Genomic DNA, 16,611 nt, shown 5'->3' on the forward strand with positions numbered 1-16,611 from the left:
CAGTGCATGTTGTAGAGCAGAGGAAGCAGAGCAGGTTGTTTTTGGGATACCTTGTCAAATTAAAGGACTAAATTGTTTCATGTTTTAGATGGAAAACTGGCTTCATTATGCTGATCTCCAGCATTTTCCCTAGCAGTGTTCGTAAAGCCTTTGCTGTGTTGAGCACCACGGCCGAATATTTATGACTAGACAGGAGAGACTTTAACAGAATATAGCTGTGAGAGAGGAATTAGTTTGGGAAATAGGGGCAGCATAAGATTGACTTTCTGCAGCATAAATCTAAATAAAAGGGCTGTCACTTTAGAGGTCAATACTGCATAATGATTAAAAAATAAAATTATGTGACATTTCTCTTGAGTTATTAAGCTGATAACATCAAAGGGTATATATCAAAGAAGTTCTGGAGTTGCAAACAGCGAAGGTCGACGAGCAGAAATTTTATTTTTATTCTTTATTGGATTTATTCTGTTGAGGTTTTATACCAAAGGATAGGGCATCTGGCACTAATAAACACAATTCTTAATATCCATTTGAACACGTAATTATACATTATAAAAATAATAGTAGTTATTAGACTTTGGTTGCCTAGATACCAGTATTTCTGAGATTGCAAGATGAATTTGAAATTAGGAATGATTTATAGCAATTGAAAATTAACTGTTGGTAATTGTAAGTAAGGTTTGAGATAAACACAATTTTAAAATTAAAAAAAAAAAAATCATGTTGCAATGCAGTAATTATTTACACATAAACATGTCTCAGACGCTCATTGTTACACCCCCAGACTCCTTCACACACCTACACCAGTGCTTACAGTAAATACAATCAAGTAGCTACATTTGAAGACAAAACTGAAAGGACTAAAAATAAGAAACAGATGGGCGGGAGCCTGGAGGGTAGAGAAGCAGTAGTTTATTGGTTTCATGTTTCCAAACTACCGTGGAAAAAAAGAAATGATTAAATCTCTCCCCTCCTTCATGGCATCAAATAAAAATAATAATAAATCAGATGAACAGATGAGCAGTGCTTTAAGTACTGTGTGTTTTTGAATGAATGAAGAGATTGGATGGATGAGAGAGGATGGTAAGGCAGAGTAGGAAACAAACTGTATGCAGAAAGAGAGAGATGGGATGCATTTAGGATCCGTCGGTGCATGGAGAAGAATGCATCAACGAATGACGCTTTCACAGGCATTAATCCTCTCTCTGTGTAAAACAGAGCTGCCTGAGACTCTTTGTGTGGGTGGGTGTGTGTTTTTGTGTTTGTTTGTGTGTGTGTTTGTAACGCTGGAGTAGATTAGATGTCTTTTCTCCTTAAAGCTTATTCAGACTGCCTAAAAAGCTTTTGGGGTTTTGGTAAATTGCTGTCAGCAGGAAGAAGATAATGGCGGAAGGAGGACGAAAATGGTGATGACAGCTCTGCCTTTATTTAAATTGGCCGTAGGTTTATATACACAGATTTTTCTGTACAAATATTTACATTTCATTGTCATTTAGCTAACTCTGTTATCCACAGTGAGTTACTAAATGAGCTTGTAAAGATTTAGTGTCCTGTTCCTGTTAATGAATTGGACAAATTGGCTGCTGTTTTAGTTAAAGTTCCAAAAATGGTACACTTCCCATAATGCAACTTGAGGGCTTTTTGGCCTAACAAATATTCCCCAAGACTTATAAACTGACCTTGATGTGTGAAAGTGGTTGCTGACCGTGAATCACAGTGTCCCAGGTTCGAGTCCAGCTGGGGACCTTTGTTGCATATCTCCTCTTCTCTCCGTTTCCTGTCGTCTCTCCACTATCGGTATCTAATAAAGGCATGAAAATGCCGCCCAAAAAAAGTAACAACAACAAAAAAAAAAACACAACATACACAAACATGAAGAACGCCTTTTGTCAATTAAACCAAAATTGGGTATATACCTTATTAATTTTACTTATTAAATTGTCATTTAGGGGAGATTTTTTGCAAAAAGAAGTTCAAACTTTTAGACAGCTGAGCAACGAATTGTGAATAAAATAAATTGTAAGCAACTGTAACTTATTGCTTTCATGGGAGAAAATAAAACCCAAGTGTTTTGGGTTTTTTTCTCACTATTTTCTCAACACCACATCTCGACATTTAAGAAAGTAAAAATAATGTTTTATAGCACTTTTCAGAGTTTGTTCGTTTCAGATTTGCAAAATACATAGAAAGCATTTGAATAAATACATAAATCAAAGACTGAAAAAATTGTTAAAGAATATGAACAAATTGGGAAGCATCCATAAAATGCTTTTGACAATAAATGGATCTTGAGAGGAAAATAAATAAATCAAGAGATTTAAAACACTCTGCAGAGTTTGCTGACTTGACCTCCACTAAGATGAGGTTTTTGGTTGTAACCTCCACTTTGAAGTTTATATATAGATAACTTTTAAAGAAGAATTTGCTGAAAATGGGTTTTCAGTCTGATTGTATGTACTGTAGTGAGTGGACACTTGAATTTGGACAAATATGATTTAGGTACAGGCCGTTTAAATATATTACAGAGATCCTACATGTAGAGCTGAAACAATTAGTCGATGTGAAGACGTTATATTTAGCTTTAGGATAATTTCTCACAAGAAAATAATAGGCAGATTAACCAATACAAAACTTAATTGTTAGCTGCAGTGCTAACTACATCCTTTTGTATGTGTGGATTGATTTGTTTTCTAGCACCTGGTGATGGATGTAAATACTGGTACACCTGGTATCACTTGGTGTCCGGACACTGTGGTCGGTGTTATTACTGCAGTGGGCGTTTACCACTCCAAACCCTGCTGGCTCTCCTTCAGAGTAAATATAGAGCTGCCTGCCTTTTTAATAAGAAACCCAATCAGGTGGTTTCCTGACCTCTCGCTCACACGCACATTCATACATTCTTACACACTTAAACAGAGACAGACAGACAGACGGCATGTCATGAGAGACATTCCAGTCATGTCCTCCTGACCCTGTTAAACGTAACGCACAGAAGCCAGCACATTTGCTGTGCACCGTAGCAGAATGAGGATATTGTTTATGTGTGAATAATCTTATTTGTAGGGCATATGTTAACCGCCAGCCAGTGTTTGTGTGTTGTGGCTTCAGCTTTGACCCATTTGTAGGAGCTCAAATAACTAATGGCTTCAGAGGACTCTTAAAATGAAGCAGGACACAAGCTGTGACATTTGAAACAAAGTTTGAGTTGACTGATATTCAAACACACAATACAATAGAAAGTAAAGACCATATTTAAAAGCTATTTATAGTAGAGCTGAAACAATTAATCGGTTAGTCGATCGACTGAAAAATTATTTTGAGTAATTGTTTAAGCACAAAATGCCAAACATGAATTATTTCCAGCCTCTCAGTCATGAGAATCGTAAGCTTTTCTTTTTTTTATGTGATAGTCTAGTAAATTGAAACTCTTTGGGTTTTGGACTGTTGTTCGGACAAAATAAGAAATATATAAAAATAAGAATAGAAATAAAAATAGAAACTATACAAGAACAATTAAACTCAAAATTACCTACTAATCTCCTTTCTCTTTCCTCCATGTGTCTCCAGTCCAGCCAACTCACGGCAGTGCTGCGGCAGCGGCTGCCCAGCAGGGAGGCTATGAGATCCCGGCCCGTCTGAGGACACTTCACAACCTGGTGATCCAGTACGCCTCCCAGGGCAGGTATGAGGTGGCTGTGCCCCTCTGCAAACAGGCCCTGGAAGACCTGGAGAAGACCTCTGGACATGACCACCCAGATGTGGCCACCATGCTCAATATCCTAGCCCTTGTTTACAGGTTGGTCTATCAAATCTTTGATCTTGGCCCTGAACTGTAGTAGTGGTTCCCAAAATAGGGTCCTGGACATCCAGCGATCCATGACGCTGTTCCAGGAGTTTATCTGCAAAATTACAAAAGGAATAGTAATATTACTAATATTACTGTTGACACTAATATATGAGATATAAGAGAATTCATATTAGGGCGGACTGTTTTGAGTGTTCGCTGTCCGCTTTGTGTAAGAGTATAATAGTGTAATTAAACAAAATCAAACCTATCAAATGAGTTTATTAAATGGGGTTCTATTTGCCAATAACATTTTTAAGGAGATCTAATGTATATCTGTTTGGGAAAAGATCAACCATGCAAAATAAGCCAGCGCCCATGTATTTTTCAGAATCAGGGGCATATTTAATAGATTTTTGATATGAGGTATGGTATTGATACATAGATAGATAGATAGATGATAATATTAAACGTTTACAACAGCCGTCAGTGTTAGGGCTAATATTCACTTTGCTGAAAACGCTTCTGTTTCTTACATCACACTGGTAGCACTATGAAAACAAAAGCCTTCACTAGCTTGTAAATCCTTAAAGTCCCTGGCCACTATTTTACAAGCCTTCCCAGGATTTCTGAATGGAGTAGAAGCTTCTTAGTGTTTGCTAGTATCACTGTTTGGTAGTTATCAATGAAAAGATTGTTTTTAACCTTGTTGCTGTCGTAGCATAATTTGAATACCTTCAGATCCTTTCAAGAAAGAAAGATGTGATCATGGTTATGGCATGTTGTCTTTTTGTCACCCTCACAACACGGTGGCATGTCCCTTGAAACCTTTGGTAATAACCCCCAAAGCACTGTGGGGCAGGCCTCTATAGGACCTCCAAATGATAGTTGGATGCCTTTCTACGTCAGAAGTGGAACATAGCAAACATCGTAGACACAACCAAAGATTTACAGTACAGTAATAGAACTGGGGAAGCGTTAATTTCCAAGCCCAAGAACAAAAGAACAAAAGAATGACACAAAAGAGCTGGACAAGTCTTTTACAGGGGTTGCTCCCATGTTTTTTACTTCCACAAATCTTATCCATTGAATAGTCAGTGCAGGTTTTTGGTTTGGTTACCCTGAATGAATGAGAGACTGGGTTGACTTGTTGTTAGTGGACTGTTGCATTGACTGTGGGAACTGCTGCAAAGCTATTTGGACCATGTCACCTGAAAATAATGGGCTGTTAGTGGAAATTGTTAGCATGTTTTTGTTTATTTTCTTTGTGTGCTTGTCTGTTGTTCTGTCCATCTGTGTATGTATTTCTGTCTGACTCTTGTCTGCTTCTCTCTGTCAGGGATCAGAACAAATATAAGGAGGCAGCCAGCCTGCTGAATGATGCTCTGGCCATCAGGGAGAAGACCCTTGGCAGGGACCATCCAGCTGTGAGTACATAAAAGTTATTCAGTTGTACTGTTTTTTCTGGCACTGGACTGTTGGATAATATTTTTTTGTGACATTGCTAAAATCACAGTTTTATCAGAGTCAGAGTTACATTGTCCTTGTAGTCAGGTGCAGAAAAAGACTTGCATAAATGCTCAAAAATTAATTTAAAATTAACAAGAAACACAAGTCATATTTTAGCAACTTGACCCATCTGTACAACAACATTAAAGGGATAATTTTAACATTTAGAGAATGGTGCTTTTTGCTGAGAGTTAGATGTATGTACAGTAAATATGAAGCTACAACAATTAGCTTAGTTTAGCATAAAGACTGGAAACAGCTAGCCTTGCTCTATCCAAAGATGACAAAATCTGCCTGCCAGCAGCTCTATATACCTCGTTTATTTAATCCAAACAAAAACCGAAGATTAAAAATGACAAGTTGTGGTTTTATGTGGGGTTATGTGCTGGTAGGCTGATTTTGTTCTTTTTTGACAAAGCCAGGCTACTTGTTTCCAGTTTTTATGCTAAACTAAGCTAACCGGCTGCTGGCGGTAGCTTCATATTTACCGTACAGACGTGAGAGTGGTATTGATCTTCTCATCTCACTCTCGACAAGAAAGTCAATAAGCGCTTTTCCCAAAATGGCGATCTGTTCCTTTTAAATAAAGAGCACTAACGATGGATTCCTGGCTGTAGGGTAATAAGCACTTCAGCAGTTAATGGAACGCCTTTGGCATCCACCATCATTTTATTTTACCCTTTAGTCTTTGGTCTACACCTATTTTTGGCTACTGCAGGGTCCTAGTTTCCCCTCAGGGATCAATACAGTTAATATAAAAAATGAATGCCCTGCTCCCCTTCAGGTAACTCATAACAACTAACAACACTGATAGCCATAATAACATTGCAGCCAAATGAGTGTTTGAATTGCAGTTTTGAGGCATTAATATTTATTAAAGAGCCCATATTATGTCTATTCTGTTAGTAGTACTTCTCCTGTGTGACGTCATAGTGAGCAGCTGTAACAAAGAGTTTCCCCTCGGGGATCAATAAAGTATTTCTGATTCTGATGAAATGACCAATGAGTTTCAGAGTTGTTAAGTGGTGCTCGCAATGTACTCCAAGGAAAAAAATGTTTTCTAAAAGTGTAATCTTTTAATCATCAAGACTGAAAGACGTCTTAAGCCTTTTCTAAATTACAGGAGCTTTAACTGGTTTACAGTCAAACTGGGGTTAGGTATTTGTCTTTTAGGTACTTCTTGGAAACAAGGATCATTTTACCATTTTAGAATATAGTTTAACATCCTGACAGTCAAAAACAAAACAACTTCTGAACTGCTAATATAAAGTTTTGATGCTTTTCCAGTAGAAGACAGTAGTACATGACACCCTAAAGCCTTTTGGGAAATAGTGTTCCTTCCACCTACCTCATACATTTTAAATTACACTTCTCCCAGACACCCCTAATGTATTTGTCCAAGATTGTGACTGCAGTCCAGGACGATCACAGTGAACACAGTAGATTTCATGAATAATTGACACAGGCCTGTTCTCAGACCCAATAACCTCTGTTTGTCAGTGTGACTGTAAACAGACAGCAGGTCGACTAACTGTGTTAACCCCAGCAGGCCTGTGTCTCCACTGTCTGGACATCCATCACTCTCCACTTTGTGAAACTGAGGTTAGCTCTACCCACTCCTCCCCTCCCACCTCCGTCCTCTCATCCTGCCACTAGACCTTCTTTTCCACAAGGAAGTCATTTTTTTCAGTGATTTTGTCAAATCATAGTTTTGGCACCATCTGACACCGATTCACCGTCTTTTTCCTCTCTCCATATTTTTCATTTTAAATCCAGCTCTTTGCTTCTTGGTCGAATCCTTCTATTTCCAATCGTCTTAATCTTCTCAATCTCTTCTACTCGCCTTTCCCATCGCCCTATTTTGAATGTTCGGTGTTGAAAACCGGTTCTGAGTTTGAACTGGTTCCAAATCTATGAGAGCCTGGTATTCGTTAAGAAACGTTATCTTGAATTCTTGAATCAGGTTTGAACTTGCTGCACTTCCGTCTACATTGCCAGTTATTGCATGTACCAACACACGTGTTTACATAATCGCTGATTTGGTGGTCTGGAGCTTTGCCAGTTGGGCGGCAGGTGAAGGTTTGGCTTTGCCATGGTGACTCCTGGCTATGAAAACTGGGAATGTGCATTGTCACCTCTCTGGTGGGGAAGGAGCTAAAGCTAGTGTGAAAAGTAAAAAACCTGGACAAATGTGAAAAGAGTGGTTCTAGACAAATCCTGGACAGGCTCTAGTCTTTCCAGTGTTAAGAGGGACCAGGCACGTATGGAAATAGTTAAGAGCCCCCAGCTCAGCGCCGCTGTGTTGGACCTCTCCCCAGAGAGCAAGAGGGTCAGAGACAAGAAGCCTCTGATTGTGGTTGCTGCCTACGCATCAGACAGCACTTTGAAGTATCCAGTTCTCAAGTTTTGAAGTGGGGTCTGCCTGGGGACTCTATGGATGTGCTGGGAGGAGGGTGACTGAGAGGAACGGCCTGCCTGATCTGGATCGGAGTGGTGTTCTGCTTTTGGACTTAACTAGTTTTGGACATAACAAACGCCTCTTGAGTACTGGACTCCTTGTGATGAGCTGACGTGACTCAAGTACCCCCTACTTTGTGACTCCGCCAGAGGACCAGTGTAAGCCCAGCACCAGGCTCGTTTAATCATTGTCAGCCTGTGTCTTGAGGAATTAATGTAATGAGGCAAACTCTTAAGTGCTTTTTGAAATCTGATCATTTTAATAAGAAAAATATTTATATATATATATATTTTTTTAAATCTTTCCTGGACACCCTGCTATACTGTCAAGGACGACTAGGGGACCACGGACCCCTAGTTGAGAAACAGTGAAATAGTTCATAAGTGTTTCTGTTATGAGAACACCTTAAGCTAAAGATCGGTCATCGACTTTGTAGCCGTATCATCTGATCTGCGCACTGAATAAAAAAATATATCTAATTACGGAATAAAGTTCTGGAAAAAGTGAGAATTTTTTTTTTTATTCCCCTCCTCTTCCTCTTACACCCTCCTTCCCTTTATCACCGCTACACTCCACCTATCGTCTTTCTGAATGGGCTCCCCCTCCTCCAGTCACCTCACTCCTCCTCTTTCCTTTCCTCCCACTCTGTCCGCATGGCCACCAGAGCTTGTCTGAATCAGAGATCAGAGGTGACCTCCAGGCGCCTCTGTAGCCTCCCTCCTCCTGAGTGCACGTGTTTGCGATTCATCATACAGCTGATTTGGGATCAGATTACAGCCCACCATAATCACTTCCTATTTCCGCACGTCTTCTTCCTCCTCGTTAATTACTCTCTTACCAGATCAATGCTGCTGTGGTGGAGTTTTGCGGTTGCACAAATATACTGCGCACATCGGTGAAGATGATTGAGGCTCATCACCAGGTTTGAAAAATATTTGAAATGATAAATGTGTTTGTGTCCCTGTCAGGTCGCTGCCACCCTCAATAACCTGGCTGTCCTGTATGGGAAGAGAGGAAAGTACAAGGAAGCAGAGCCTCTGTGCAAGAGAGCGCTGGAGATCAGAGAAAAGGTATGTCAAAGGTCATCACACACCATGACAAAACAGATTTAGTAGTAGTTAAATAATAGGAAAGCATGACTAAGCAGCTGCTTCTAAATGAAAAAAAGGTGTTTCTACTTGTACTCCACAGCCAACAGATGGCCTTTTTTTTCTTCACTAGACTTAAACTTAAAACTTTCACTTTCAAACAAAAGTTTACTTTCACTTTCAGACAAACTCTGTGTCCTACTTTGGTACAAAGCCGTCAAACACTGAGGATTTCACTCAAGATGGTTCCCAAGGCAGCAGAATAAAGGACACTTACTGTTGCTACACCCTGTCAAGCTTTCGATTTTTCGCACAGCTCATACAGTTTACAGTGATAACAGTGACAGATTTACCATTTCACAGAGAAGTAAACAAAAGCAGCTTCTCATTTCTAGCCGATAACTGTCGAATTTTGTCGCCTGAAATGACGACTGTCACTAATAGGTTTTATCAGCTGTAGTTAGCTAGCAAAGGCTAATGCTATCGGTAAAACTCCATGAGTTGGTTGAAAACTCTGTCTCCAGCTGCTTTTTTCACTGTTTAATGTGGATTTTCCATTGCTGTACAGGTGCCTTTCTATCTAACACTGTTTAATCCATTCCTTAGACTTTTTCTCTTGTGTTTTTGGATTTGTAAAGATAAAGACACCACCGTCCGAACTCTTTAGATACCAGGTATCACTTTCTACAGCCCCATGCACACCACTTCAACAAGTGGAGAAATCCAAAGCTTGACAGACCGGACGTGCCTAGTTACTGCTCCTAAGCTATGATTAGACTATCGCTGTTCGGTTAACTAATTGGCATAAACTAATGAAGAAATTACAGTTTGTACAAACATAAAACGAAGTCCCTAAAATATTGTCTCTGTAAAGAGTAACTACTGTGTTTCGTAACTCATGTTAGTATTGAGATGTCAGATTAGGTGACTTATTCAGCTTGTGTTGTTCTCCATTGACTCATTTCTGCTCATTCTCCCTTCACTTTGTATTGTTCAAAGATGTGTATCATGGGACAGCCTGTATACCCAGGGAGAACGTCATTATTTCGTCTGCCCTCTAGTTTGGTGCTTACAACGGTGCTGCTCAGCAATCCTGAAAGTGCGGAAGACACTTTTTATTCACTATTCTGTCTGTCCTCAGCTCTTGCCTTTGAACAAACCCTCCTTCGCTCTCCTTCTCACTCCTCTGAGAATGAGACGTCAGCTTTGGTTAAGCTGAGAGATTTCATTTTTTTCTTATGCTACTGAAACTCAGACGATAATGCTCTCGCTTAAGCCGAGTTTTCCCGCACAGGCGGAGCGGTGCAAGGTGGCTGCTGCAGAGTTGTTTTTCTTGCAGTTTTCTTCTTTTTATAGAAGCTAGGGAAAGCTCAGCTTCTGAGTTTGGTGGGCATCGGGGACAGTGAAGCTATGAACTGGTATAGAAGCTTTTAACTATTCAGTTAGTTTACTTTATTTGAGAGGAAATAAAAACATTTTGACGCTGAATAAAAAGAACAGTATTTTGTCTTTATACAGTATGATACTCTGCTTTATTTCAAGATAGGAAAGCTCAGATCTGATGCTGATCTAAGTGATTAAATTAAGTATTTGCCAATATGAGTACCGACCTTATATTACTGTGATTAATCAAGTATCTGTATTGAATATATTTGCCATATTATCCTTCATGCAATCCAAGAAATGTTCACATAACTTGTCATCTAGATACACTGCAACAGTGACTGAAAGACATCGTAAACTATAGTACCACTAAACACTGTATTAAAGGATAAAAGGTCCGATGATATTTTTCTTATTGTCAGCAAATCCCAGAAAACCCCAAAACCGACACTGAATGTGTCCCACTAACAAGTATCGTGTGTGTATCCAAACCCTGATGTATCTTCTTCCTCTGTGCCACAGAACGTCAATGTTGTCCAAAAACTATTATTATTAAACTAATGTTGCACTGGATGACAACACACATACTGTAGTTTGACTCAATCCCTCATACACCGTCCTGCTGCCTCAAATACTCACTAGAGCAGCAAGTGTGGATTAATCCGCTGCTGAAAATAGTCCCCAACAAATGCACTATTTCCTCCTGTTTGAGTGTTAAAAACTACAGTGGCCAGCTGTTATAGGAAGTTACTGAGCCTTTTTAAAAATGACATTTTTGACCTGTTTTTAAAGATTTGCGTCTTCAGTAGGAACCAATGGGCTTGGGGCTGAGTGCCACAGACAGGCTGGGGAAGTTTTAAAGCACTGGGAGACAGACTAATGCTTGTTGATTTTGGTCTTTTCATTAGATTAGTTGACATTAGCAAAAGTATATGATATTGCTGGCCTTATTCTTTAAATGAAACAAAATAATGAGAACCCACAGTTTCACTGCGATGTCTCAAAAAAAGACTACACAAGACTTCTGCCCTACTATGTGTTTCCTCAAATCACTGTTAAAATTAGCAGAAGTTTAAATATATAACATTAGTTATCTTTTTGAGTAGTGCATCAGAGTTCCCCCAAACTTGAAGCACTAAACAAGTATTTAATCAAGTCGGTGCTTAAAGGAGAAGAGAACCTGACTGTCGTAATAAAGAGTTTCAATAAAGTATTTCTGATTCTGATAACTACAACAAAAGCCGAAGTTTTCTTTTCTGCTCAAATGTCCTTCAGCAAGCAACTGATGCCCTTCCTGCTGCTGGCTGTTTCTTTGCACTGATGTCTTTGTTGAAATGTGTACTTCTGTCTCAGAGGGATACGCATAGAAACAAATTCCCATATTCAGTAAATATTTTGGTAAGACATGGATTCAGTCAGTACCCTGTAAGTACAGGCTCTTCTGCTTAATTTTAGATGAAGCTAGTGTTTCTAAGAGCTTCCCAGAAACCACCACAGACTGCAGCACTTTTGGTATTTGAGGCATGGCATCCATCAATAAACACGATCAGTTCCTCAGCGACCCAGACTTTGCTGGTGCGTGTGGCTTATGGCAATCCTTTTCCAGCTAACGATGTTTACAGGAAAGCTGTCAGATGTGTTATGCGGAGGCAGAGGAGGCGTGGGAGGCCAGGACTGAGTGAATACTGTAGGTGGCACCGTGCAGATAGCTCTGCACCATCCTGTGGATCGCAGACACAGAGAGGCTGTCAGTCTCCAAGAGGGAGGGAGATGATCCTGTAATGCTCAGGAGGGGTTTGGTCTCAGACTTACACTGCAATAATCTGAAGCCAAAACTTCCCCAAAGGACAAACTACAAGCTTCTTGGTTTACCTTTTATCTCTGATTCTCTCTAACTTTTCACCAAGTGCTTTTATTTCTTAATTTTTCTCTGTCCTCCCACTGTTCACATCCCCCTTTCCCTAGTGTTTTTAATGAAGTGGTTTCTCAATGAGCAGCAGCCAGCAGAGAGTACCAGCTTTCTCTGACTTTATCCCCTTTTCTCTTTTACACCCCCCCCCTTCATCCTCTTTGAATCTCTTTTTCCTTCCTGGTGCTTCCCTCTCCAAAGTATCAGCCTGTCTCGTCTTCTCTTACTTTCTACATTTTCGTCCTCTCTGTCCCTCTCTTTGCTGGTCAGTCTGACTCATAAAACCCTCTCTGCAGTTTTCTAGGTCTAGCCAACTAGTCTCTAATGGTCTTTCTGCGTCTCTTTCACACTTCGACTTGAATGGCTTTACGCCTCCTCAGCACACAGGAAAAGCTTACACCGCTCTCATATCCACATTAATGCAAGCACATTCACTTTTAAAGATTTTTTTCATGGTTCTGCTTTTTTTTTTTGGCTCTGTGCAGACAGGAGTATATCGTTTTCTGCGACAAATGCTGTTTGTTGCTGTACTGATGTGTTTGTCCACTGTACTCAGCTCTTATTTAATCAAGCAGGTCAATAGTCCACCAATCTGGCACAGGTCAAAATCTTTCAGGAGACACCTATGTAGTTCAGAAAGCAGTTTGTATTGTAGTGTGAACACCAGTTACAGCTTTAATTCCCAATATGGGGGTCCGAATTTATGGGACTAAAATAGCACGTTTTATGCAGGTTATCGAGAGAAATTTTTATGTGTAATGTTAGAGGCTAAATTCCAAGATCAGCAACATTATAAACAAACCGTAGCAAGCAGTGCAAGGGTCAACGCAACCTGGCAAGAGATGTAACAAATATTCCTTGGTTCCTAGGACAATCATGTGTTAGTTTGTATTGATTTCCAGTGGCCAACATATTGACAGACTGCTTTGCCTTCCAGGAAGTCTAAAATGACAAAACTAGACATGAGGGTTAAAACTGGGTTACACAACCTGAAGGTTGACACTGAGGGAAATTCAGAGTATGAAGTAAAAGAATTACTGACCAGTTACAAGTTAATTCCAGAGTTACACACAAAATTTGGATTTTATTTCTTTTTTTTAGAATAGAGAGGAACTGCAAAATGACTGGGTACCAGCTACAGCAAGAGATTCACCGGCACCTGGTTATAGGCTGGTGGTAGTTTCTTACCCTGGACAAAAGCTGTTGACCAAATGGCTCGTTAGGTTGTTGCCTAAAACTCATTTTGTTTGACGTAACGTTGTTTTAATCCCCCTCTCCACTCGCTTCCGTCCCAGGTGCTGGGGAAGGACCACCCAGATGTGGCCAAGCAGCTGAACAACCTTGCCCTGCTGTGTCAGAACCAGGGCAAGTACGAAGAGGTGGAATACTACTACATGAGAGCGCTGGAGATCTACCAGACCAAACTGGGCCCCGACGACCCCAATGTGGCCAAAACCAAGAACAACCTGGTGAGAGGGATGGAGGCGGGGTGGGGGCAGTGTTTCATTGATGGAGGAAAGGCGCTTTAGGGTATTTTAATATATTGATAACAGGAATGGAATCAGGAATCGAGTGCTACAGTTCATGGAAAACTTTTTAAATTGTGTTTACCCTTTGCTAAAGTGTAACCATACTGTATGTTAGCCAGTCACATTTGTGTTTTCATTCCATTGGTCCATTGGAGATTTTGGTATGAGGGGTAACTTGCTAATTAAAATAAACACTGCAGGACTAAAGCCCAGTAACACCAGAAAGTGTCACAGCAAAATTCATCTTCTAGAAGATTAGTAACGTAGAGACTACTCGTAGTTGGTACGCTGCTGTAGCCGGCTGGCTAGCGTGTTAGCAGGAGTCAAGTCATGAGTCAAGAGTTCTGCGCGCTTGAAGGGGAAAGCTAAACTTGGTAACTAGCTCGGTTATTAATGGGACAATGAATTCTCAGCTTATTCATTGACATATTTGTACCATTAACTCCTGTCTCATAACTGTCTGCAAACCATGAAGCAGTTTGTACTTCAGCAGAGCAGGTTTATATAAAAGTTGAGGGTGCAGCACAGCTAAAGAGCAACGATAGCTTCCTTAGTTTGGATTCTCCGGCTCTCTGTTGCCTCAAAAAGTCAGCATTGTCAAGACGGCATGTCAGAGTTCACCAAAGTCCCCAAAAAATGGTGTGGTGTGTTTACTTCATCCCTGCGAGCGAATCCACTTATCGCAGCAATTTCCATCGGAATTAATCTATTTTTTCCCCATGAATTTTAATTTTAAATGCTGAGTGTAACCAGGCTTTGAGGGTGAATTATTATTGAGATAGGAAACAACTATTTTGTATTTGCCTGAAATGCTAATCTTAATTACTTTTCTTCCTGTTTTGATCACAATAATCAGTATCATTTACAGTGTCACGCTGACTCTTAACGTTTGGTTCTCTGTGTTCTTCAGGCGTCCTGTTACCTGAAGCAGGGCAAGTTCAAGCAGGCTGAAACTCTGTATAAAGAAATCCTCACCCGCGCTCATGAGAGGGAGTTCGGCTCTGTTGATGGTACGACATGTGACTAGATAATAAACACAAGCACACACACATGTTTACATTCTGGACATTTCAGCCTCTTATCCAGAGTGACTGCTGTTCTCTTCTTCTAATGTAAAGGTTAATATTTTCAGGCTGCTGTTATCATTTTGGAAGCTGTAAACAAAAACGACCTTTCAGCTGAAAAATAAAATCATACTTTTTCAGAACCAGAGTGACTGTTTATCTGTGTTGAATGTTTTGTACTGAATCACTTCTTCCCTTTCATGTGACTGTGTGTTTCCCTGCAGATGAGAACAAACCAATATGGATGCATGCTGAGGAGAGAGAGGAACAAAGCAAGGTGAGCGAAAACTGTTGATATTTTTCAAAATGTTCTCCTCTATTTGTCAATCCGTGTATTATCATGCATACTTTGTTTAGTGTAATTTATACTCATATTTTTTGGATTCAGTGTTTTTAATGTTGCCCCGAAAATCTTATAATTACTTTAAAATATTACAGTAGAAAAATCTGACACATTCACTAGTTAACCACATTTGAATTGTACGTCTATTAAACGGCAAGTCAGGACAAATGAATTTCTTGGCTACATGCGCAGATAACAAAATACAAAGTAACACTGGCGACAGCTTAAAACTACTCTGACAGTTTTATGATCTTATTTAAGATGGAATAGGAAGGATTGACTGTACAAATTGTTGGATTAGCAGGTTAAGTCTCAATAATAACCATCTAATGCTGATGGTGTGAGTTTCCCAAGTAGGAGTTTATTTTTGTCCTGGTTTAAAAATTTGTTCAGGGAAGGAATCCTGACCCGACTATAATCCCACCACTAAATACCCCTTCATGTTATCTTTGATAGTATTAAAAAAAAGCCTCTAGTTTTGAAATGGGTTCATTTCCATCCTTTAATGCACGAGTCACTTCGCATTTTAGTTCACGGGTCCGTGCTTCTAGTCCAGACTTAAAACCTTCATGTAAGTCTATGTAGATTCCCTGAAGCAGTTCTGTTGCAAACTAATGAACATGAGTTTTGTCTTGTAGGGGAAGCAGAAGGACGGCTCACCATTTGGAGAATATGGAGGCTGGTACAAAGCCTGTAAAGTCGACAGGTCAGTTTGTTTGATGATTATATCTAAAGAAATTTGAAGAACAAAACACATTAATTCAAATGTAGGTATTAATCAGTTTATTTGTATAGTACATGTGAAATATTGTTGTAAAAATACTTGTCCTTCGCCAGAATGATGCTCTGACATGAGATATTCCTCCTCCTTGTTTTTGCAGCCCCACAGTGACCACCACCCTGAAGAACCTGGGCGCCCTCTACAGGCGGCAGGGCAAGTTCGAGGCAGCCGAGACTCTGGAGGAAGCCGCCATGCGTTCCAGAAAGCAGGTGTGGTCTCTGGATGATGTGACCGATAACACAGGATTCCTAGCTGGGGTTTGGACGTCACTGTCGGTGTTAAAACTGCAGAGATAGTGGCAGATGACTGTCGCCGGGTCAGCTCAGCATTTACTGCAGATTAAAAAAGCAGAACATTTAGTAACATCTAGTGTAAAATTAGGGATGAGATGATATACTCAGGGTGCCGATTAGCCTGGATTGCAGCTTTTAAACTGCATCTGATGGTGTGTTACTTATGAGACTTAATGTGGTCTCCTGTGGAGATATGAGGTGGGAGGCGGTGGAGAATTTTTATCCTGAATTAGGATTTAATGTCAAGTATCTCTCGGTTGGGAAGTAACACATGAATTTAAACGAGATTCCTGTGGTGCCGCTGCAGTTACAGCTGTAGAGTTATGTTTTGGTAATTAATTAAATTATAGATACAGTTTTATTAAATCAAGTAAGTATTTTGGGCTGTATTAGACTGCTGAGAATGTGAAACTTCAGACACTTTACAGGTTTTACAAGCACAAATTGCAGGACATTTTCTCAAATATTTT

The 16,611-nt window shown here is 40.0% G+C and overlaps 1 protein-coding gene across 8 annotated transcripts in view; it reads left to right on the forward strand.

Annotated features, from left to right (window-relative positions):
* The window catches only part of klc1a (kinesin light chain 1a), a 57,384-nt gene that overhangs the window by 14,429 nt on the left and 26,344 nt on the right, over nucleotides 1-16,611 (forward strand). For 7 of the 8 annotated variants that reach the window (XM_044166781.1, XM_044166780.1, XM_044166782.1 and 4 more), the window contains 8 exons: nucleotides 3,568-3,796; nucleotides 5,124-5,211; nucleotides 8,720-8,821; nucleotides 13,427-13,600; nucleotides 14,571-14,670; nucleotides 14,949-15,001; nucleotides 15,706-15,773; nucleotides 15,949-16,057. In XM_044166781.1, coding sequence (XP_044022716.1) covers nucleotides 3,568-3,796; nucleotides 5,124-5,211; nucleotides 8,720-8,821; nucleotides 13,427-13,600; nucleotides 14,571-14,670; nucleotides 14,949-15,001; nucleotides 15,706-15,773; nucleotides 15,949-16,057 — 923 coding nt within the window. Of the gene's footprint in view, nucleotides 1-3,567; nucleotides 3,797-5,123; nucleotides 5,212-6,842; nucleotides 6,896-8,719; nucleotides 8,822-13,426; nucleotides 13,601-14,570; nucleotides 14,671-14,948; nucleotides 15,002-15,705; nucleotides 15,774-15,948; nucleotides 16,058-16,611 lie in introns of those variants that run through there. The other variant, XM_044166788.1, reaches the window with a different exon arrangement.

This window comes from Siniperca chuatsi, linkage group LG15, assembly GCF_020085105.1.
Source record: "Siniperca chuatsi isolate FFG_IHB_CAS linkage group LG15, ASM2008510v1, whole genome shotgun sequence".
NCBI classification, from domain to species: Eukaryota; Metazoa; Chordata; class Actinopteri; order Centrarchiformes; family Sinipercidae; genus Siniperca; species Siniperca chuatsi.